This window comes from Pseudorasbora parva, chromosome 22, assembly GCF_024679245.1.
Source record: "Pseudorasbora parva isolate DD20220531a chromosome 22, ASM2467924v1, whole genome shotgun sequence".
Classification (NCBI taxonomy): Eukaryota; Metazoa; Chordata; class Actinopteri; order Cypriniformes; family Gobionidae; genus Pseudorasbora; species Pseudorasbora parva.
The window spans coordinates 26,745,553-26,771,187 of record NC_090193.1 but is presented as its reverse complement, the minus strand read 5'-3'; the positions used below and the strand labels follow the sequence as shown (position 1 = coordinate 26,771,187).

Below are 25,635 nucleotides of genomic sequence, written 5' to 3'. Positions count from 1 at the left end.
TGGTGAAGCATTCAGTGCCATATAGGTGGATAGTATTCAAAAGTACTAAGTGTTTAGTGTAATGTTTATTGCAGAAACATTTTTACACATCTTTGATACATATTTTAATTTACATCAGCAGACACTGAGTTTGATTAAGAACAGATTTAAGACACTAAGCAAAGGCAAATTTAGCATGATAGCTACCAAGCATATCATTTTGTTTTTAAATTGATTAAAGGCCAACGAATGTGGCTAAAATGCTTGCAGATCTCTCTTTGTACATATTAAATTAATATAAAGGAAATTATTAGATTAGCAACTGAATTTCACAACAGAGAACTTTCCGAATTTGTTGACGTTGATTGGAACGACCACAAACAGAAGTGCATTTTTCAGGATAGGCTTCTCTGTTCAAATTGTAAGCATAATTTGTGCAAGACAAAAAACATCCAGCATCTGCCTTATAGAGCAACATGAGCCTACACACTAAAGTTTTTTTTTTTCATACTTCAGACATAAATTGACTGTGTGCTGCAGTCAGATTACTGACAATCCTGTCCTCAATCTCTACCTCTTTCTGCACTTCCTCATCTGTTAGGACCAGCTCATGTTGTGTGTCTTTGGTGACGACGACCACATAACCACGGCGCGTGTCAAGAACATTTGCAACCACTGCCTGGTGGTTGTATGTTTCTAAGGCACGCCGTGCTCGCTCCAAAAGGATGGAGGGGTCTGTTTCCAGCTTGAAAGAGATGACAAATGCCTGAGGTGCCCAGTCCTTCACCAATGGGGACAGCATCTTGGGGACCATCTTCATACTTATCTAAATAACAAACAAGCAGATGAGTGTACTTGTCATACATTGTTTGGATCCCTTATGAACTGAATGTAGAGCAGCACAGGGGTTTTCAGCAAGGTAGTACTGGAAAAAGTTTAGAGAAAACCTAAAAAATGTATAAATAAATAAATGATACAGTTACTTTAAATAAATAAATAATACATTAAACAGTACAGTATTATGTAGAGTAGAAAGTAATAACATAAAAACTAAGTGTTTTACATGTTTATAATATTAACACATTTTTCATAAATTGGGTCTTTATCTATTATGCTATATAGCTGAATTTGAAATGTTAGAATCGGGGTCCCTTGCATAAGGATGATCATATTATTATCATAGTTTCTAAAAGATTAAAAACCCCTGGCCTAGCATACAGAATTAATATCTGTATTTTTATACAACACCTGAAGTGGCCCGTTAGAGGACTGAATTTTATGTTCTGGCATTTCAGAAGCTGGGATATAGAAATCAGAAACAGCAGCAGCCAAATAAAACATAGCCTTGGACCCTATGGAGGGAAAAACAGAATTAGTTATAATTACTAACAATCCTACTAAAATGTATTTGGCTTAAACTAATCAAAAAGTGGCACCTATGGAGCTTAATGCTTGGGCTGCAGCTTTGAGAAGATGAAGGTACTCTGACAAGGTGTTGAATTCCACCGGCAGCAGTAATCCTGCTGCTTTCACTGCCTGATAGCGCTTTAAAACCTTTGCAATGTTTGGAAATGTGTCCTGATCCACTAGGATTTGACCAGTGTCCTCCTTATCAGTCTCTAATCGTAAGCCATCCAGTAAATTGACCCCAGTGTATAGACGAGTGTATGGGTAGAGAGAGCGATGCCTGTGCAGAAAGATCACCGCATAGCCTGAGTCCAGGAAATACTCCGCAGAGGATGCCCCTCGCCGACCACTGCTGAAGTTGTCCAGGAATCGTACTGTTCGGGATTCCAGAGGAACTTTAGTTCCTCCCGAGGTGATCAGAACTACTCTGCGGCCGGCCGATCTGTGATGTTCAGCAAACTCTGTCATGAGTTTCCTGACGTCCTCCACATGAGAGGGGACCGTAAACTCTTCAGACAGTCTTCCATCCACTGCACTTGGGGCTGAGGGGTCAGAGTGGGCCATAGTAAACCTGAAGAAAAAAAGTTTCAGTTATTGAAGTGTTATCGTTAGGCATGGGGTTATGAATGCGAATTTGGAATTAGAAATATACTAAAGATGATCATCTGACACATTCCAGATCCAAAATAATATGGCATTACATTTGTCACTGAGCAGCACTGTGTCAATATACTGTTGTTGCTCAACTATTAAATAAAGGTCAGATGAAACCACACTTAACTTGGACAAATTCCAAGTCCAGAAAGAGTATCATTATTATGACATTCACCTGACAAAAACTAATGTATTTTCTTCTAAACATGCGTACTACACTAATCGTATGTGTTGCTACATACCAAAACAAAAACATTATCGCTGTCAGTGTATGCTTGTTATCGCGCTGATATTGACAAAACAACTAAATAAGATAAACAAAGATTTACCTGTTTTCTCACTCACGAATAAAACGCGAAAGAATATAATTAACTTCGAATGACCCTAATAAACTTGAACACACTCGGTGTGAGATATCAGCAGGAGCAATTCCTACAACTTATAGTCGTTAGGTGTGCGCATGCGCAGCTTTTGCTGTTGTGATTGGCGCTGAGGAGCCTCTGTGTAAATTCCAAAATAAAGGTTTTCAATGAATCACGGAACAGAAATATGAAAGACAAAAGAAACACACAAGAAAATATAAAGATAAAAGAAATAGAGTACAATACGTTATTTATTTGATGCATTTAATTTACTATGGCCAATGCACAATGGTATAATATTCCATCCAATATACAAAAAAGGGGAAAAAAAGAAAGAAAAAAAGGAGAAAACATTGCATTGTAGGGTTTGTGGGAGGAATGAACTACAAAATATTTGTAAAAATATGTAGTCCACTTCCAGGTTCACAGGGGGCAGCATTGTTTCAGCAATGCGAAATGATAAGTATTTCTACAGATATAAACTGTCATTTTGCAAACATTAAGGGCTTGAGTAATTAAAACTTACTATTGAGAATTGTATATTTACCCATTCCACAAATAAAGCTTAAGATATTACCTAACTCTTTATTAAAAGATTCACAATTACGAAAAGATTAATAAATATTAACAATAGAATAAAATACAAACATAAAAAGCCTTATTTGAAAATACAAACACTTGGGGTACAAAAAAGGTAAAACAAGTGAGTAAAAATTTTCTTCCTCCAGACACAGTATGGAAACCTACTAATGAAAAAATATAAATATTGGTGGGTTCTAGTCACACCTTCACAAAATATATATTAGTATATACCGCGATTTATTCGACAGAAGCTTTATTATCTGCATTGTTAATAGCAGTAAAGTTTCTTATGATTAGCAGGCCTACATTTAATATTCGAAGTCATTTTTTATTGTACGATGCGATTATGCTTATTATGATCAATGTAAATATGGAAAGTTATTGATAATAATTATCATGACAATATTTTTGTGTACACTAAAGGCACTACTTTCCGGCTGCAATCCCTGTCGCAGCTTGGTACAGTGGGCCGTTCTCCGGCTCAAAAGTAGTTCCGGATTTTTGATCCGCGCAGTCCCCGGATGTTAGCTATTCAGAGAGAAAGACGAACGAGCGAGAGAGAGGCGGAGAAGCTAGGAGACGCCACGGACGAACCGGTAAAGGGATTGCGGGTACAAACCCACGATAAACACGGAGAGCTGAGGCTCATATCGAGGAGAGAGAGGGAGCTGTGATCGAAAAAAGGAAGGGGAGGGGACGGCTAACTTTGACAGACCTGCACTGGCCTCCAGTAGCGGACACGAGCCTGGGTGAGTGCTGGTGAACGTTACAAGCTCGCGACATGGAGCTCGCGAAGTTGAAGTCAGGGCCCGCGAAAAATGGACGACTTTAACTGTTAGTTGTATGGTGCTGAAGTTGTGAGTAGAGCGGGAGGACGGACGTTCAGGCCTCAAGTGGTATGTTGCTGCCGCCGCCGCCGTCGTTCGGGGGCAGGTGGGGACACTGCAAGCTCCACTGTCACAGGAGAACAAGTTTAGTTAGCAAGCCAGCTAGCTGCCAATACGGTTTTTGTCAGACAGGTAGTGAAAATGAGCTGCTGATTAGCCGCCAGTTGTACTTTAGCTCGCCTGCTATTTGTTTGCGTGTCTGACAGGCGTCTGACGTGAAATATTTGTGACTGAAACTCGGTCAGTAAGGCGAGCTGGAAGGGGGCTCTTCGACCGGGTACTGCCAAACGAACAACTTTAGGTCCTGTCAACTAACAGTAGTTGGAGGTGGAGGCCGTATCTATTAATATTTTGGAAACAGACGTGCGGCAGCTGCGTGTCAATTTAAATACAAATCCTGGCCAACTTGTGGTGCCATGAATATGCATCCGAGCTCTGTTTTTGTGCTTACAAGATATTAAGATTGTTTATGGAGTGGTATTTAAATGTATAGTTTGACTGAATGAAGTTGTGCATGAGTTATTTACCTCTTCTGTCATCTTATGGTGGATGAATTAGCAGTATAGGTGAATTTCGACGACGAGTGATAATACTCCGTAAGTTTCGGATACTATTATAGAGCCACATCTGCAAGATTTCATGCACATATCTAGTCAACCTTGGCTGGCATATCTAGTCAATGCAAGACTAGTCCCACGTCTAGTCAGGAGCTGGAATGTTACCCGCTGTCTGCATTTTGGGGTTTCCCCTCGAGCTACTGCAAATAGAGACTTTTATTGTCATGTTGTGGTCTGTGTTGAATTTGCTTTCATGTTTATATCGCAATGTCTAACGTTTATAATTTACATGGAGCTGCCATAATATGACATTAAACCAAAGCACCACAGGTGATGATGGGTAACATAGATATTTTTAATTTATACCTCGCCAGATGATTAATCACAGTAAATATTACAGTAATGTATTACACGTTTTCTGAAACGGTATGTTGAATTATGTAAAAAGTTATCTAAATAATATGCACTTAGTTGCATAAATAATTTTTTTATTTCTTTCATTTTGTTGACATTAGATTTCAAAGGATCATGCCAGTCCATATATTGAATTATTTTATTCCATGTTTTTAATCTTGGTATTTGTATCTGTATTTTCTGCTATAGAATGACAAGCAAGCATTTCAAAGTGGAAACTCACTGACATCTTGTGCATATGACAAATAAACTTGAAACTAAATCAGAAATAAGTTAGTCAACAGTAAGGTAAAATATTTTTCATGTTTTTTTAGGAATAAAATATAAATCACACAAATTATATATTAAAAACCCCCTCTGTAATAACATCAGAATATATTGGAATAAAAGCAGAAAGTGGTACTGAAGTGGAGATCTCTGACACACACACACACACACACACACACACACACACACACACACACACACACACACACACACACACACACACACACACACACACACACAAACATCCTTTTTATATTTTGTAATGAAAATGTACATATGAATTTAGAGAAAGTGTAATGAAATAAACATTTAAATGTGTATTTTGGATGTTTTCTATCTGAAAACATGTTATGGAACAAAATAATAGGCCAGCATCTTAAAATTCACCAGTGCATGAAAAAAACAATGGTTTTGCTTGTAGTTAACAAAGACAACTTGTCTGCATATTTTTGCATTCACGTTACATTTGTAATGGCCTGATAAAGTTTGACCATCAGCATTCTATTAGTTATAATGGGATTCCCCCCTCCCCATTCACTAAGAGTACGAATGGAGATGTTGAAATATGCACCAGCATGCTTAAAATATTGAATGATAGACATATGTGAACTACCCGAGACATATTTTCCCCACCCAGTCAGTGTGGCAGTACAATAGTGTGAAAGATTCACGTTAGCACCAGACTTGTTTGTCTTTGGGTTGTCAGCTCACAGAACGTAGAAAATGATTGAACCATCAGTTGCCTGTCAGAACACGCCTGGTGGTTCTTGTGCTGAAATGCCTTTTAGTATTTACAATTATTGCTTCAAAAACATTTTTACATTTGTTTAAAAATGATTCAAATCATGCATGTTATGCTGTGCATTTTTTAATTTCTGTATTCATATAAAATGTAAAAGCATACTTTCAGGCCATGGGGTGGGCAGTACCAAAACTTTATTACACAATGTGATTAATTTAATTTCACAATAACAGTGTATATCAATAAATGGCTATTTTTGCTTTAAATAAAGTTATCAAAATTGAATGATGCTATCTCCAATTTCAAAATATAAACATAAAAAATGAAGTTTAGCCTAACTTACATAAGTTAAAAACATCAAGCTCACTGAAGTCAAGTACACAGTCAGTGATAAAATAGGAACAAGGAAAATAATAGCAAGCAACAGGACAAAAAAACACAATTGAACATACACAAATGAAATGACTGAAAACTGGAAAAACTTCAAGCACTAGATAGGCTTAAAGAAGTAGACTTTTAGCTACATATTGTATAAAGTAATCAAATGTTTATATATATTAAATTTGATCAGCTAATACCATAATTCATTGCTGCTTGCTTACTCATGGTTTTGCTGTTGTTTTCCCACCAAAATGTCATTTCCTGGAGGATAATGTCATTAGGGACTTGACATTTGTTAGTTAAATGCATATTATATATAGATATTAGAAAAGACCAACAGGGTGGAAAGTGACTGAGAACACAAGAAAAACTTATAAATTGATTACCAATCATACTTGTTTTGTCTGAAATGTTATTAGATATGTGTTATAATGATTAAATGTTTAGTCAGTCAGGTTTAAAATTCATCAAATAAAACTAATATGGTTCTTATTTTTCAATTTTTATATTAATGTATAAGGATATTACATACATATCATTAAGTACATAACATGAATGATTCATAATTAGTGTTAATATTCTCTTAATCTGATTGCATTTATGCTAAAGCGTTTTTATATCTTAGATTGAGAGTAGCCATGAAAGAAGTTTTTGTTACTCTGGTTTTAAATCCTGTCTTAAGAAAGGTATTAGCCCTTAAGTGTCTTTTATCTTACAACTTGTTCTGTATGTTGTTCATTAGTGCTTTGCTAAATGGGCTGGAATGGGAGCTGTTAAAGAGCACAAGCATGGCATCTGTTGTAGCGTAGCATAACTGTTCCCATGCCAGGATCTGACGAGGCCTCGGCTGCAGTATTGCATACAGACTCGTCTCCGTCTTGCCCTCAGGCCTCAGTGGGCATCCTGCCGCTATGTCTAAACTCACCTGGAAACTGCTGGCTTTATGCATTCCACCTACTTTATCATCGCTAAACGACGCCATAGGCTACACGCCAAATGGGGCATTGTATGGTGCTTTAGATCTTCGGCGACTGCGTTATTAATTTTTTATACGTTGGAGCTATACGGTGTTCAGTGTAATGAGCTGTTTTTACTGTTACACTGTTTACGGTGTTTTTTGAGGCATTCCCAAAACCTTTTTTTTATTTTTTTATTTTTTCCTCTGCTGAATTGGTTGATGAGATTTTGTCCCACATTTAGCGAAGTTAAGCCTTTTTCCAGCTGTGCTGCACAAACATCTGTTCTCTTACATTTGTGTCGTGTGAAACCAGTGTATCATTTTCTGTCTTTTTCTGTCTGGTTGCAACAAGTGGTTTGCTTCCCATTTTCCCCATTATATTTTCACAGTCAGACAGATATTAATTTGTAATATTAAAAAGCACCATAATGACATTGAATTAGTAGTGAGCGTGTGTAGATTGAGCACTGACGTGGGCAAAGAAGAGACAACCCCTCACCTTTTGCATATCAATTGCTCATTTGGAATTCAGCGGTGGCCCTTTGCCCAGCCCTGTCTCACTCAGAGGCTTTTAATTTTTCCCCCTTGTTGAAGTGATTATTCAAATGGTAGTCCGTGAGATGAAGTTATCAGACCCCTGTTGGTAAATGGGGTCCAGGCAAGCTAAATGCATGGCTTCCCCTGATCAGATACCGCCCATCAGGTAACCGCGTGTAGCGTTGCTCTTACTCGCCTTCTGGCGATGACTTTAAATATCTTGATAAAAATAATGTTTGTTACTATGTTGTATTATGTATTGTCATATTTTACTTATTGCTACCTTCAGTGGTTTATCAGTACGTGTTGGTGCTTGTTAAGCATAGAAATTAGTTAGAGCATAGCACTCTTGCAATGCTAGTGTTAAAATAATTATGGTTTATTAGTTAAATGCAGAATCATTTACATTCTGGTAAGCAGTGTTGATTCAAGCAAGCTGCCACCATTAACATTACAGCCTTTTTAACGGTTTTTGATAAATAACATTTTAATATATTTTATTAAAATGTTATTTATCAAAATAACATTGTCTGAAAAACTAATCAGACTAGTTCAAGGTACAGTTTGTACATTTTAGCGGCATCTAGCGGTGAGGTTGTGAATCGCAACCGCCCTCCACTCACCCCTCTCTTTCGAAGCACATAGAGAAGCTACAGTGGCTGACACAGGACAAATATGTCATCTTCATACACCACTGAAAACATAGTTATGTATTTTATATTGCATTTCTGTCAATAGATTCTCATAAACACTACACACTGCACCTTTAAAGGGTTACTTCAGCGATTAGCATATGGCTTTGTATCAGTAGAAACCCTGTAGTATATTCAAATGATTGTGCTTTCCCCCCTCACATCCCCCTGGGACAAGAGATTTATGCATTTTATTTCTTGAAAAATTCCTCCTATGACGCAAATTGACGATATTTGCATCATAGGAGGAATGTTTGGCCAAAGGCTAAAGACTACAGCCAGCAGAAGGAGACATTTCCGCATGTTTTGATCCCGCGCATGGGGGATGGGAGATTACACTCACAGCTCACCTCGCAGCTACAGGCACTCATTTAAATGGAGCTATGGTGAGCAATGTAAGTCTTTTAACTTCTCAAATTAATTTCTATGAAAGTTAAGCTTGCAAAGGCATGAATTGAAACATCACCAGACTGAACTTGCGTTGTGAATGTATGCTGCGAGTGTAGTCGTGATTACTTCAGTTCTCATCACGAGAGCTCATCAGCTCATTTATCTCACTCCTGCAGTTAGTGCTCAGTGCTGTGACACTCGCGCGGTGACTCACTCATTATATTGAACAGACACGTTTAGTTTTTAATTGTAGTGTCTTCTTCAACTCAGTCACAGTAATCAAGTTGGTGGCTTTGGGAATGGCCTCACAGGGAATTGTAGTCTTTCCCCATGAGACAATACATTTTCTGTCTTTTCTCAGTCTAGAAAGCACCAAATTCAAAAATAATTTCACATTTCTACTACATTGATGACCCACTTTATATACAGATTCATCTTCCCAGCACTGAAGTACCTCTTTAAGGATACATGAACAGTGAGTGCAGCTTAAAAGCTGCTTAGATATAGGGCTGTGTTAAACAATATTGATTTCTCAATTTTAACTGATCTTGATTTTGACAAACCAAATGTTGATTCTCAAATCCCAATATTGATCTTTTAGTCCATGTTGTTTTCTGTTAATGCACAAACAAAACTTAACTGAACATCTCATTTTGTCACCATAAAATATGCCAATGGCAACCCGCTTGTCAGTCACTCTAATAATCAGTTGTTGGGTGACTAAGTCAACCATTTTGGCTCATCCCTATTTTGTATTGTTTATCACAGCTTTTGCAATGATGCCTTGAATGCCGAAGCTCTTGTTATGGCAAAATTCAATATGAAGCCTTGCTGTGCTAGTTGTGAGAGTCAGTAAGTAGCTCGCTCTTCATTAGCAAAGCCGTTCATCACTAGAATGCAGATGAGCTATGAAGCCATTCATCTATGCTACCAATCTGAAACATGTTTGCAGTCATATTGTGTGAGCCCACTTTTTCATGTACAAGAAGTCTCTTTATGTGAAAGATCACTGGGGGATAATTGCACTTAAGTGAACCTCATTAAGAACTGACCAGGGCAATTACAGTAACTGCAGTTTCATGGCCAGGCATTTTTGGGCTAGATTGCAGTTTCAAGGCTATGTTCAAATTCAGTGAATGACAATTACAATATTTTAGCAAATACAGAAATATAGCTTTTCACAAGGTATTATGAGGTGAGCTGAAGCCAACACAGTTTCTTCAGGCGAAACCCCTGGGGCTTTTGGGAGCTGTTTTATTATTAATGTTATTCAGGAGCCAAATTTTGAGTTTTGCTCAGCTGGGTGCTTTAATCTATTTTTGCTGTAAATTAATGAATTTTTAAAGAGCCCCTCACTAGATATGGGTGGATATGGGAATGCTGCACTGGTTCAGAGTTTTTCAAACAACCCCCCACCCCTGGGAAGAGGAGCACGGATCTACCGAAGCACTATACTTTCATTTTTTATTAATGCTGAAATACACTGCCAGAGCTCTACCAGTCTCTCCGTGTACAGAGAACTTTGTTAGATGTTGGTCTGTGCTGTGCTGCACTGGCAGATCCAACAGCAGTTGGAACTCCAGATATGCAGTGCAGTGGACAGATTATGTGTCATCCGCCCCCATTACCTGGCTGGAGACCCATTCTACCATCCAGATCAAGTTTTTCACGGGTGCAAATGGGGCCTTGACTGCCTTTTTGGCCTCTTGCATTGGTTTGACTGACCACCTTCCCAATCTACTATAGCATTTTGTGCTTTCAGTAGGTTGAATGTTGTCAGTCAATTTCATTAACCATACAGCATTACCTATTTGACTACACATGCCATCTGTTTACCACAGGCACGTCAATGAAATGTTTGGGGATACACCTTGGTGCATATTCATTCCTTTCGGTATGACTGCAGAAAAAATTCTTGCTGCATTGCCAATTTGTCCTTGGTGAAACAGGCCGGTCTGCAAGTGTGCGTCACAGTGGAATAAAAGGACTTTGTGTATCTTGTGTCTCTTAAAATAGTAGAACATCACAGAATATTTCACTTGGTGCATACTAAAGGTAAAGGATACTCTTTTGTTCTGCAGAGACATGGACGCTGTGAGCAGGAAAGGATTTTACCTAGATTACACAGCTTAAATAATCATAATCAAGCTCAGCTAATAATACCATTTAATAACCATTTTAATTACTTTAGCTTACAGCACACCCCGCTGTAGTTACAAATGCACTTCTGGAGAAGCCCTAATAACTTGCTAAAGATGGACAATTATCCGTGCTCTGTGCTCCGAGAGCAATTTCTGCCAGGTTCCCTCTATGTTTTGGTTCGTTTTCCCCAAATGAATGTCTTGAGTAGCCAAAGCTGTAATGCAGACATTTTTCTGATTAATAAAGCTAATTGGTTTAGTTGCTGTAGAAATGTTCAAGTTTTGTTGTTAAAGTTGCCTTTAAATATTGCAAAATAGCAGACTGTTTATTTTAAATAGTGTTGCATTTTTTCTGTATTTCAAAACAACTTTAAAAAGGATTGAAAGCTCTTAGTGTTTCACCTTTTCAACTTTAATTTGACATAGTATTATGCTAATTGGAGAATTGAATAATGATTTTGGTCACTTTCCTGAAGCAGTTTAATTATTTAATATAACTTAGCTAACCCAGAATACCTCAGTGTTGCACTTTTGCGTCTCCTTGAGAGATCCTGAAGTTGGATAAATTTTGCCCCATAAAAATGTTTGCTATTTGCAGTGTTTTGAAAGAATAATGGTTAATAGGCTGACCAAGGAAGTAGCACCCAGCGATGTTTGCTTAGCACGGTTGAATTAATAATACAGTTGAGGATTTTTTTTGATTAATTTAGTTGCAGTGTTTAACACATGCTACCAATTCAAATTATTTGGACTGGGGAAGATTTTATAACACCCCACTCCCCAATATTGATGCCTTCCTGCCATTGATGAAACTCTCTGTGTTTTCAATGTTATACCGTGTAGGGATGGACATTTTTGTCAAATTCTCATTTCGTTCGTCGATAGGTCTCAAAAACGAGTACTCAATTAACCATGGGCGGAGGGTGGGAGTCTCCGTCATGGAGATATGAAACTATTTTAAGACTGTTACGAAATTAATGTTAACACAAACATGAGATGTCTATGCAAATTTGTATATGTGACAAATATGTGACTATAAAATAAATAACTGCTAGATTTGTGGCATAAATGTCTTTGAAAAAACAAAATAACCTTCTCAAATAACCCAATCAATATTATCAGACATTGTACTTGAGCTGAAACACCAGCCTGGAGAGCTTTGGTAGTGGATTAATAAACTCTAAACGCATCCTATATGAGATTAATCAGATACAATTTATATCTGCCCAAAAGGACGCAAATGGGCACGTGAACTTGGCCATGCTAGTATTTTACAAGCTTGAAAGGGAAACTCATTTTAAATGCGCCTTTTACAACAACGCTAATACACAGCCAACTACTTTGAAACCACAGATCATTTACAACACTATTACAATCGTGTTCTCATTATAATGCTATGTAAACGACAGATTGGTTCTGCACATAATTTTATTTTTCATGATCAAAGTGATTACAGGCATCACTGCGCATTTTCAAATCCAAAACAACTTTAAAACATAGGTCTTCTGTTAAAACATGAGAACAAATAACGCTGCTGCATTATTAATATTATCAATGATTTAAAAAAAGAAATAGCCTATCTAAAAAGAATATTACAGTTTCAAATAACCCAAAGTCGATAATGGCGGGCTGTTCGCATATGAGCTGAAGCTGAAAAGAATGAACACCATGCAGCCGATATAACGGCAGCGCTTTGCTAGCTGGTTCTTAAACTCAACCAAATGCCGTCCTATATGAGATTAATCAGATATAGACAACATATAATCAAGTATTAAACAAGTAATTACAACTTGCATCTGCGGAAAAGGACGCAGATGCGCACATGAACTTGACGTAACTGATGTAACTCTTGTTGTGGATTTCCTTTAACGGCGTGCTGATGCACGGGGAACTAAAGCAGAAAGAATATAACATTCTATTACAGTTGAGTTCTTATTATAATGCTGTGTATATGACAGATTGGCGCTGCACATCTTGCACTTTATTTTATGATCACAGTGCTTCCAGGCATCACTGCTTGCTTCAGTTTCACTTTATTTCACGGTCTGGAATGACGCAATAATCAATCCGAAAAATAGATTTTGTAAAGTCAGGGCGATCATCGTTTTCATGATCGATCGATCATCACTGTCACATTCGAGTACTCGAGTACTCGACCACTGTTGCCCATCCCTAATACGGTGGGAATCTCCGGATCAAAACTGGCTAAAAGGAAGCAGAAACAATCAATAGCTCATGTAAGCAGATGCAAATGGAAAATAACACATCATCAAAATCGAACAGCATATATAAATCAAAACTGCCTAATGTTACTGAATGAAATGTTGATCCAGGAGAGGTATAGGACTGTGCAAGCTTTGGGGGTGTTGATGGACTCAATGTACTCCAGTTTTATCCATCTCAATTATACTGTGATAATATTGCGAGACCCTTCTATTAAAATCTGTACAATATGACATTTTATTAGTAGTGGTACTTTAAGAATGACCGCAATCTAATAAGAGCAGTGACTGAAGCGCGTATGATACTCGTGCTGTTTTTAGCCTCTGGCGCATCACTATATGTGGTTATGAATGCATGAACTTCATTTCCAGAGCCACTCTAAGAGTCACTTCATCAGCAGTTTACAGTTTAATTTGAGGTTGATGTAGGTTGGCCACAAGCCGGAAGTTTGGCCACAAGCCCTGTTTCCACCTGACCAAGTGTCAAGGTGTCCATGAGCACAGAAACTCAAAGGTCTTCATGGCAAAGTTTGGTTTATCTTAGCAATTATATTATTGTTGTAAAGTAGAATTTAATGCGTCTCGATTAGTGATGTCACAATACCAAAATTCCAGTAGTCTGTTCCAATACCATAAACATTTCATGGTACTTAGTCGGTACCAGGCATGTGCCGATATCAATTTTTCATGTTGCGATTAATTGCTGAAGTTTTATCACGATATACGATATTATCATGATATTGAAATAAGTTGCAAAAAAAAGTGTTGCCATAGCATAACAGAGTCCATTAAAAAAGTGATTTTGATTTTAATGTTATTAAACAGTAACTAAGAAATTAACATTACTTAGAATAATTAATTCTTTATAAGTATTTTTCATTGTCAGTTTGGTAATAATGAATTAACATGTTAACTAATGAAGTCCTATGTCTCAAAGTTTTACTGAACAATAACAAATAATCAGAACAGTCTAATTATTAGGGCATGTTGTAGTCCAGATTAAAACATATAATGCACATGACAAAAAACATGTTTAAGTTTGAAAATAAATAGCCTATTAGGGTGATTCTCACGAAACCATTAAAAGACCATGGCACTAATGATTTTAAATATAAAATGTGTAATAAAGTAATATTAAAAAGCATCAGAATAAAGACAATACTGTTCTCTACCTTGCACAATGTGTGATTTCATGATAAGAATTTATTATTATTTTATTTTATTGCATTTTCTGCTGAAATTCTCATTACCGCAATGCGTCCCGCTGTGTTTGAATGTGTGTTATGTTGTAATTTAAACAAATTAACATAGAAATATTTAGAAAAAAATAAATGGATGTTTTACTTAATTATTTCAGATGACAGAAACATAATTTGCTGATGATTCATGTATAACAATAATGGAGAAAAATTAGGAAAGTTATGCGTCCATGCCTGATGTTCTCATCCTCCGCAACACTTTTTGAGGACTGTTTAAGTGCACAAAAATAAATTAAATACAGTTTGGTTTTAAGTGACCGAGCACATGGACCAGTTAACTTCAAGATGGCTACCAGGTAAGATCATCTCTTTAGATCTCTACAGTTAAATGTTAAATATTCTCTTGTCAGAATGTTTACACAACATTTTGATTATCATTACCGAAACAGGTAGTTTTCTACATTTCGAAAATTGTTACATTTACAATTTTTTATGAAAATGTTCTTTATTAAAGTCTAATTATATGCACTGATGAAAAAAGTAGCAAAGCCTTCATGGCTTCTCTATTTTTAGCAAAAAATACTAAGGTACCTCATCCTCCGCAACACCACTCTCATATACCGCAACCATTTAACGGCAGTTGCGGTAAAGAGAACGTCTGTTTCGGAAATGAGAATTTAAACATAGTTTATTACTTTTAAAACTCTTATGAATTTAATATAAATTTAAAGTGTTATAACTGTTGATATTTTGCTTTATGATGTTTCATTGCAGACAGTCAGCAATTGAGAAAAAAAAGCTTCTTTGCCGGATGTTGCAACTCGCCTGCCATCTCCTCCTATGGAGTCAAAAGCATCGGAGGTCACTTCATGCCGTTCACATCCCGAGTGACCTGAATCGTGCAGCCGTCGAGCTCTCACAGTTTCAGCCACTTCTGGGGGAATGCAGATTCCATCCCCAGACTGTTCAGCTGATTTGGGAACAGTTCGGCGATGCATAGATAGATCTGTTTGCCTCCAACTACTCTTCCCACTGCCGGTACGGATACACTAGCACACAGCTGGTCGCGGGACCCACGCAAATATGAGTTTCCCCCAGTGAGCCTTCCAGCACAGCTACTGTGTAAGATCAGGGAGCAGGTTATTTTGGTCGCCCCGTATTGGCCCGGCCAGACCTGGTTCTCCGAACTCATACTCCTTTCAACAGCACCTCCCTTGTCAATACCTCTGAGGAAGAACCTCCTTACTTTCTCAGACCAGCTCTTTGTCTGAAACGGAGGGAAGCAGAAAAAGAAGGCTCTCTCCAAGCAGAGGTTGTCTAGCTGGATAGTGGACGCCATTGTCCTGGCATATCAGGTTCAGGGCATGCCATGCCCCCTAGGGGTTAGAGCACACTCCACTAGGAGTGTGGCCTCCTCTTGGGCTTTAGCGCATGGCGCTTCGCTAACAGACATTTGTAGAGCTGCAGGCTGGGCGACACCCAACACATTCGCAAGATTCGCAAGTGGAGCCAGTGTTCATCCGCGTACTCTCTCCAAGTGGCCAGAAATTGGACAGGTCCAGGTGTCATCACTTGCTGCGACATTCCACTCCACGTATTGGATGCATGCGCATATTTACTCAGATGAGTTTCTCAATAAGCCCAGAGTTCCTCCAGCACTGTTGATGCTGACACTAGAGTGCATGCCCGCTTGGTCAGCCCTCGTGTTAGGCTAGGTGCCTCCATGTGCATAGTTCCCCCATTGGGCAACCCCCACGTGTGGTTTTCCAGGCAAAGTCGCTCCGAGCACATGTCTTCCCTTGGCAAGACCCTTACCACTCCTGGGGTTGAAACATTCGACCTGTGGCTGGATACCCCAGAGTGCTCCAAATGCAGTCCATACGTGGGTAATAAGTGTATTCTTAAGTCCTCCCTACAGTAAGGCATAATGTTGCATTTCTCCACGTGGGATATGCTTCCCAGTGTACCTTGGTATTGGCATTGAGCCTAGCCCCTTGTTCGGGCCTAAGACTCACGGCAGGGAGCTGTGGTCAGCGCAGGATGCTGGAAGACAGCCGTTGTGGCAAGATTGATTTGGGAACCCCCATTCCGTCAGTAACTGATGCAACTCATAGTGTACTGACTGAAAGCGAACGTCTCGGTTACATACACTCACCTAAAGGATTATTAGGAACACCTGTTCAATTTCTCATTAATGCAATTATCTAATCAACCAATCACATGGCAGTTGCTTAAATGCATTTAGGGGTGTGGTCCTGGTCAAGACAATCTCCTGAACTCCAAACTGAATGTCAGAATGGGAAAGAAAGGTGATTTAAGCCGTTTTGAGCGTGGCATGGTTGTTGGTGCCAGATGGGCCGGTCTGAGTATTTCACAATCTGCTCAGTTACTGGGATTTACACACACACAACCATTTCTAGGGTTTACAAAGAATGGTGTGAAAAGGGAAGAGCATCCAGTATGCAGCAGTCCTGTGGGAGAAAATGCCTTGTTGATGCTCGAGATCAGAGGAGAATGGGCCGACTGATTCAAGCTGATAGAAGAGCAACTTTGACTGAAATAACCACTCGTTACAACCGAGGTATGCAGCAAAGCATTTGTGAAGCCACAACACGCACAACCTTGAGGCGGATGGGCTACACCAGCAGAAGACCCCACCGGGGACCACTCATCTCCACTACACACAGGAAAAAGAGGCGACAATTTGCACAAGCTCACCAAAATTGTGACAGTTGAAGACTGGAAAAATGTTGCCTGGTCTGATGAGTCTCGATTTCTGTTGAGACATTCAGACGGTAGAGTCAGAATTTGGCGTAAACAGAATGAGAACATGGATCCATCATGCCTTGTTACCACTGTGCAGGCTGGTGGTGGTGGTGTAATGGTGTGGGGATGTTTTCTTGGCACACTTTAGGCACCTTAGTGCCAATTGGGACTCGTTTAAATGCCACGGCCTACCTGAGCTTTGTTTCTGACCATGTCCATCCCTTTATGACCACCATGTACCCATCCTCTAATGGCTACTTCCAGCAGGATAATGCACCATGTCACAAAGCTTGAATCATTTCAAATTGGTTTCTTGAACATGACAATGAGTTGACTGAACTAAAATGGCCGCCACAGTCCCCAGATCTCAACCCAATAGAGCATCTTTGGGGTGTGGTGGAACGGGAGCTTCGTGCCCTGGATGTGCGTCCCACAAATCTCCATCAACTGCAAGCTATCCTATCAATATGGGCCAACTATCTAAAGAATGCTTTCAGCACCTTGTTGAATCAATGCCACGTAGAATTAAGGCAGTTCTGAAGGTGAAAGGGGGTCAAACACAGTATTAGTATGGTGTTCATAATAATCCTTTAGGTGAGTGCATGTAACCCTTGGTCCCCGAAGGAAGGGAACGGAGACCTTACGTCCCTATGTCACAGCTGCTGTACTGGTGGTACGGCCTGAGTGCTCAGCTCCTCAGCAGGTAAACATAATGCGAGAGTGTAGTGCAGCTCCTTATATACCGTATTTTCGGCACTATAAGGCGCACCAGATTATAAGGCGCACCTTCAATGAATGGCCTATTTTAAAACTGTTTTCATATATAGGGCGCACCGGATTATAAGGCGCATAGAATAGAAACTACTGCAGTCAAACGTTTGACTGGGTTTGCGCTATGCATCCACTAGATGGAGCTGTGCTAAAGGGAATGTCAACAAAACAGTCAGACAAACTGACTATTCGCACAGAATTAGTATTATCTACCTCTGGTGATTTGTAATAATTGCAGAGGTTGTCTGTGATCTTAATCCAGTGCAAATCGGCCATGTCTGTAATTTGTAAAGCAAAAATTCTCCCGCAAATTACCTACCGTATTTCGCCGAACACTGAGGTCCTGTGATAATATTAGTCCCGTGCAAATTGGCATCTCTGTGATTTGGACAGGATTGGGCGGATCGTATATCATTTTTGCAAGTTTTTTTTTCCTGTGCGCATTTCTATCTTTATCTTTCACTAAGAATGGAGGCTGCATTCATTATGCGCACCGTTATGAATTCCCGCACGGATTATACTTTCACTTTTGAATGAGTATCAATTTGGGAGCAAATTGCTTGAATGGTGTGTTTAATATTAACATCAATACTATTCTTAATGAAAAACATAACAATAGAACAGTACAATGACAAGCTTGCTTAAATGGGCGCTTTTACATTTAGCTTTGAAACTCAATCTTCCGCCGTATATTGTCAACTTCTCACTCGTGATGAATGAAATCTGACTCCTGCCGCTGGTCTGTGCTCAGTTCAGTTTTTAATTGTAATGGTTCTCTAACTGAACGAAATAATTTGTATTACTATAAAACTATCAAAACTATATCGATACGACTGTTTATGATTTCATACAGCTATAACGAAAAAACATTTACAAGTCCTGACATCATATCCGGGAGAAGTTAGTAAATTCGAGTAAAATCACAGGGTTTGCTTATCACGTGCGAATGTGCCACTGCCACGCAAAACTCAGATGTGGGGGAGAAATTTCTAAATCACAGAGGTCCAAGTTAATACAAATCCCATGCGAATAGGGCTCAAGTCAAACTTTATTAAGCATTCTGACAACTCTATTCACTCCCATGGTAACGTTGTTCAAACGTTGATGTGCATATTAACAATATCTCCCAGCCTTGGTAATCTTTTGGCAGTTGCTGCGAGACGGTAGTACGTTTGCGTATGGAGAGATTACGTCTTTTCATAAAACGAAAGCACCAAGAAGGACCGCCTCGAAATTCATCGATGTTCATGCCCCGTACTAGTGCTGTTGCCTTCATTCAAATAGTGACTGTAGAGACGCGGTGCGGCTTTGTAGTTTACCAGTCGTACTGAAACATTTTATTATTATTAAATCGTTTTTATTGGTTTTTCATACTGAAACATTTTGACAGAGCGCCTTGATCCATATATAAGGCGCTCCGGATTATAAGGCGCACTGTGGCTTTTTGAGAAAATTAAAGGCTTTTAAGTGCGCCTTATAGTGAGGAAAATACGGTACGCACAAAGGTCGGCGAAGTTGCGCTATGCAAATTCCGCAGACCCATGGTATTCTCATGCCATTGGCTTGTTTTGTAGATCTCAAAGGCGATTGGCTTCCAAGCGAAACCCTCATTCCATCAGTAACTGACGTAATGTCTCCGTTCTCTTCCTTCAGGTAACAAGGGTTACATACGTAACGGAGACTATATTTGTCTTTGATGAAAAGTCCTTACATTTTATTTACGTATTATTCATTCATTTTAGGCACACGTTATGTTGTCCTGTTTATTCCTGTTCTAATGTATTTCTTTAATATATATATATATATATATATATATATATATAATTTTTTTGTGTGTGTGTGTATTTTTCAAAAACTACACAATAAAACTGTTTTGAACTGGAATGACTGATTGTGCAAATATTATCTGTTGTTTCTACTTTAAAATGACTTTTTAAACAAAATCTCAGACTAGTATACGTATTATCATTACCGAAATAATTAACCTCATTTCCGAAACCTATGTATCATTACCGCAACAGATGTTCATTCATTATTAATTTAATTAATAGAAACATAGTACTTTGATTTTAAATGCATGTGCAGAATCTCCAAATTATGTTCTTTCAGGTTTGTCATGTCATTTTGAAAATATGTCAGGTTTCATCGAAATATATTTAAAAAATTGTTGTAAATTGTGGAAGGTGTTGCGGTAATGAGAGAAATGAATAAAAATTAAAAAAAACTGTTAAATTAAAAATAAAAATTATTTTAGAATTTCAAGCAACTGTGCATAACTATTAATACTCAATTTTTGAAAATGTGAAAATATATTAGCTTTTCTAACAGTGTTGATGTTTTCAGGCTGTTGCGGTAATGAGATTTTTGAGGACTTATTTTCAAAATTATGTAAAAAAAAATGTTAAATACTAAGTAAAAGTTTTAAAATTAATTTTCACAAATACTCCAGGCTTTCTTTCTAATGTCTGAAGAAAAAAAAAGTAAATTTAAGCATGTTTTACATTTTCATGCTTGACATTTTTAAAACCAAGTTTTCGTGAGAATCACCCATTAAGTCTTTAATTATTAAGTATTTGGTGCTGTGATGAACAACATTGAGATTACAAAAAACGAATGGCTGTTTTAAAAACTACACCCGGTTTCTTTCTTTCTTTTTTTTTTTTAGGTCTGTTTCGTTTGTTTGCGGGGTTTCCAGGGTAATCGCGGCATTCTGTAGTTCATCAGCGCCCTCTGCTGTCACCGAGCGGCACTTCAGCAGCGCGTCTCCTTCACTCGTTCATGTGCTTCTCATATTACATCTGTGCACGTGTCCCTTTGATGTAGAATACAGCGGTGTTGAGCATTTATACAGTTGATTGGCAAAGTATTATTGAGTGCATTATAAAAAAAATATAAATTGTTAATAACTTATTATTTACGATATTTTAAAGTGCCCACGATAACAATATCGTGCATATTCATTATCGTGATTGTCACGGAGTAATCCCGTGATCATTCAGACAGTATGCGATCACGACTTAAGTTCTCTTTCACAGGTTATTGGTTTTGAATGGTCTAAAAAAAATGTAAAAATGCACATCCTGTCAAGTATTCACGTAAGGACAGTCAAGCAGTGAGAAGTGCTCGAGTTCAGTGCAGAGTTCTCCCATACAAACCACAAATCAAATGCCTCATGATTTAAGCCAGTTTAAAGCCAGATGAAACACTTGTAAATAGTGATGCACCGATATCATTTTTTTCAGAACCGATCTGATATAAAAATTTCTGAGTATTTACCGATATTAAACCAATACCAATCCACTACCAATTTTGTTTAAAAATTATATGTAGAATTTCTATACCTCAGTCTGTTGAGCTGATATTCACTCTTTTGTGAGTTAAACACAATCTAACAAATACAGACAATTTCATTATAAAGAAAAACAACAAATAAAACAAATATATATAATCACAATCTATGACAAATATACTACTAAAGATGGTGAATAAATTAGATTAGTGAATAATTCAGCAGCAAAATTTACAAAATTACAAGTGCATAATAATTGTATAAAATCTAAACATTTAGTGGGGAAAAAATAAAGAAAACCATAAAAGTGAAGAAGTGTAGCTCTAAATCTGGTAAAATGTTACACAATACATTCATAAAAAACAAGTAAATATATTTATAGAAATAGAAATATACTAAGAAATTACATTTATTTAAAATGTATAGCACATATTTTTATTGAGGCAGCAACATATTATAGATAGGGCAGAACAAGAAAGGCTATTAATAATCTTTCATAGCGCAAAAGTATTACAATACAGAGTAGTGTTGTCACGATACCAAATTTTTGACTTTGATACGATACCAGACTAAAATACCTCGATATCGATACCACGAGAAAAAAAAAACAGAAAATATGAATATGACAACAGAACTTATTATTCATCGTTTTATTTATTTTTAACTAAAACTTCACTTGGCCAGTATGTTCCTGCACTGGTTTTTGCCCTCCTGTTATTGCTATGATAACTATATGCCAGTGTGAACATCCTTACCGAGATCACATTATCAATCATTCACTAACCTTTCACTTCTCAACAGGTTGGGATGACCAAAATCTTATTTTATGATACGAGTAATTTAATATTTTTTTAAATGTAATCTTATAAAAAAATGCCAATTACAAACAATATGACACAAACAGTGCTTTTTCAGCTTCATTAGGTCTTATTAAACAGTAGCAAGTCAAGAAAAAAATTAAATAATCAAATATAAAACTGCTTACTTGGTCTTCACTCTATAATTTAACTATACACTGATTTTTTTAATAAATATATTTTAGTTATTTAGCCAAGCATGTGGTGGTTTTCTATTTTTCATTGTTTGCTTAACATTAATCACAGAATAGCCTAGTAGGTCTGACTTAAGACCTGCACGGATCTAATTACCTCAGCTGTACACGCTCACTAAAGACATATCCGACTGTGTTTACCTCAATACTCGCCAGACCCAAATAACAATCCGTGAAAGAACTGAATGGCGATCGCATGTTTGTTTCCTGAAAGGCGCGTGCGCGCGCTTCAAGTCAGAGTCCGGCAGCACGAGCATGACCCGTGCCGCGCCTTTTCTTCTCATGCGTGCATATTTCTGTTGCTTTCTCTGTCATGCGCTGCGCGTATATATTTAACTCTTCTACTTCCAATGTTTAGTGAACGGTGGAAGCAGAGCTCTGCACACACGTCCTCACACCTGCTGTCACACATCCACACACATTAAGAAATACAGCTCATATTAGCGCTGTCCTCCTTAAAGTACCGGTACTGATTAAAGTCCATATCGTACCGTTTGTAATAGCAGGGTATCGCAATACCTTTCTAGTACCGGTATATCGTGCAACACTAATACAGAGAGGGTCAAAGCGCGTATGCGCATCCTGTACGCAGTATGATGCGCTTGATGCAACACTAAGTCACAGTGCACTGCACTCCGTCCGCATTGAGTAGTTCAAAACACAAAGGGAAGATATATTGACTCATAGTGTGTATCTATTCAATATTTAATTGAGACGTTTCTTTTAACACTTTAACATTTCAGTTACTGTTCAGAACTATACAATCTCTAGTTCAGTGTTGTGATCTCACTGACACCAGGGAGAAAGTAACACGATTCACAGCAATAAACGCCAGCAGATAGTCATTTTATGAGAAACCATAGACTGTTATCTACAGATCAAGCAAAATAACAGGAACAATGAATCATTTTGGAGAGAGTTTCATCGTGTTGACTGTCGTAGCTGAACGCAACATACAGTTTAAAGCTGAATGGAAAGTGACTGACAGCTGTAGCGAAGGGAAGCATGCATTGACGTCAACTTGAATATAATGACTTAAATATTTATCTTTTCTTATATTAAACTATGGAATGGCTTCAGAACACTTTTAATATAGTGCACAAATCGTTGATGATGCATTTATAATGTTTTTGTGCCTTTTTTGGGTCACAGGCTTAACAATAACACAGAATATTATATGCAACGTATCGGATTTGGATTGGGCCTGTCTGACCGATACCCGATCCGGCAAATAATGGCGGATCGGAGCCGATACCGATCCTGAGTATCAGGTCCTGTGCATCAGGGATGGAAATTAGCACCCGCCACCAGCCAAATGCGGGTGATTTTGAGTTGTGGCGGGTAAACTCGCTTCACCTACCGGCCACCGTGGTGGGTAAATAAAAATAGCATACTGTTTCCCCTCTTTGTAAACTTTGTTCAATGCATGCGAGTGCGGCCGTATGTCCAAATATGACCAGTCGTTTTCGCCGTCATTACCCGGATGTAGTACCAGAAGACGCGAGTACGATCTCGCGCGCGCTGAAAGAAGATCCGTCACTGCGCATCATCCGAGAACGCGCACTCGTCTCACAGCGCGCAAATATTGAGTTCTCTTTCAAGTCTTGCGCTTAAATGGACAAACTCACACAAAAAGTATGTCAACATGTCCATCTTGATTAGTATCCAAGCAGACATGAATATGAATATCTGAATCTGCCTCAAGTGAACGTTATACAGTCGAGAAAGAAGAGCATATCCCTGCACTAGGTCTTAAAGGGGCAGTAGCCTTTACTGCTGTCTGTTTAATGTCAAACAAAAGGACATCACTCACTGCTCTTGAATAGCTTTTGTAAGTTTAATAAGGATTAATCTTTAATTTATACAGTTAAAATATGCAGTTATTTTACATTTGATTACTTTATTGAATTTCTGTACCTTTCTGCAGGCCAATAGGCCTGTACATTAGCTATTATTAAATGTACACATGAGTGAGGTCAAGTTAAACATTTTAGTTTGAATTGTATTTTATACTGTGGATTGTGGCAATGTGCTAAATAAAAATTTGCATAATTTGTAATTGATTAATATTTGAAACTTTTATATTAATTTATGCAATTGCAATGCCTTGATTTTTAGTAAAGTTACACAGTCACAGCATTAGCCATAAATGCAATGGTACTAATAGTTGGCATAATTTCTTTTTGGTGTTTCGGTTTCGGCCAAGAATTTTTATTTCTGTGCATCCCTACTGACAATGTTCTGCTCGGTGTGTCGTAAACACGCTTCAGAAGATGCCAAAACTAATAGTTTCATTGTTGGGACTAAAAACCTAAAACTGGAAGCCATAAAAGATCACGAATCATCCAAATGCCACATCCAGGTAAAAAAAAAAGCGCACAGAGCCCTACTCATTTAATGAAATGTATATGAGTTCATGGTTTGTGTGTGTATAAGAGAGATAGAGAAAATGTCAGTATTTCATTGAGACTCGAGATTAAATAAACTGCTTAAGTATTCTAGAGCTTGTAGTATTAATTTTTCACATGCAGTTATACATTGTCGGTTTAAAACAAGAAAGTGGCTGGTAAAAACATGGAGTGGCTGGTAGATTTTGAAATCCACCAGCCACAGTGGCCGGTGGACAAAAAAGTTAATTTCCATCCCTGCTGTGCATCCCTAGTTGTAACAGTGACTCTGTCTGGATATCAGGGGTGTAACAGTTCAAATTACTAACTGCTTGGTTTTTATCATGGTTTTAGGGTGTTGGTTTTGGTATGGTTCGGTATGTACTATGCAGACGTGGACGATTCTGCATCGATGCAGTAATGGACCATAATCGATTATAGCCTACTAAAGTTTTTCTGTAATCATTCGTCACATCAGCGCTTCTTGCGCTGGTGTAAAAATTGTTAAAATTTATTTTAAACCCACTATTTTAACATTTACAACGTGTGAGTGTGCGTGTGTGCGAGGCTGCATGCGAGTGTGTGAGCATTATTGTAACATAAGTACACTATTTTTGACAGTTTTATGAGCTTTTAGTATTTATTAGTGTTTGTTCGTTCTAACTGGTCCTGTCGTCTGCTGTATTCAGACTTAAATTGTGTTTGATGTTTGCTACATTCAGGAAGTGTACTTTCTTGGAGCAGATAAAATAAAAAGGGAGTTCATTTCTCACTGCTTTTAATCATTGACAAAAATGTAGCAATGTGCAGTAATATTGAAAATGAAGAATGCAACGCATAGTGATGTATTGTGAGGGATATTGAATCAAATTGAGTTGTTGACATAAGCACTGAGGGCCTGTTTAAACACAGAAGGCAATGTGTGCCGTTTCTGTCTCACTTGTGCTTGTGCTATCAACACCTGGGTGGTGGTGGTGTATATGACTGGTCATATTAGAGT

General features: G+C 38.0%; 2 protein-coding genes across 5 annotated transcripts in view; one reads left to right on the top strand and one right to left on the bottom strand.

Moving 5' to 3' along the window:
- Positions 1–46: 46 nt before the first annotated feature.
- On the bottom strand, positions 47–2,499 carry ppcs (phosphopantothenoylcysteine synthetase). Its single transcript, XM_067431666.1, has 4 exons — positions 2,370–2,499; positions 1,416–1,957; positions 1,228–1,331; positions 47–805 (listed from the first exon to the last, which is right to left on the bottom strand). The coding sequence occupies exons 2-4, from the start codon at positions 1,948–1,950 to the stop codon at positions 485–487; spliced, it is 960 nt and encodes a 319-aa protein (XP_067287767.1). The 5' UTR covers positions 1,951–1,957; positions 2,370–2,499; the 3' UTR covers positions 47–484.
- Positions 2,500–3,506: 1,007 nt separating this feature from the next.
- foxj3 (forkhead box J3) overlaps positions 3,507–25,635 on the top strand; it is a 126,909-nt gene continuing 104,780 nt past the window's right edge. For all 4 annotated transcript variants that reach the window (XM_067430823.1, XM_067430821.1, XM_067430822.1 and 1 more), the window contains exon 1: positions 3,507–3,733. The gene's annotated coding sequence lies outside the window, so the exon portion shown is untranslated. The remainder of the gene's footprint in view (positions 3,734–25,635) is intronic.

Coding starts and splice junctions, on each gene's coding strand:
- ppcs (XM_067431666.1), bottom strand. CDS start 1,950: ATGGCCCACTCTGACCCCTCAGCCCCAAGTGCAGTGGATGGAAGACTG. Junction 1,332..1,415: donor CCAAGCATTAAGCTCCATAG/GTGCCACTTTTT, acceptor TTCCCTCCATAG/GGTCCAAGGCTATGTTTTAT. Junction 806..1,227: donor CCTCTAACGGGCCACTTCAG/GTGTTGTATAAA, acceptor TTTGTTATTTAG/ATAAGTATGAAGATGGTCCC.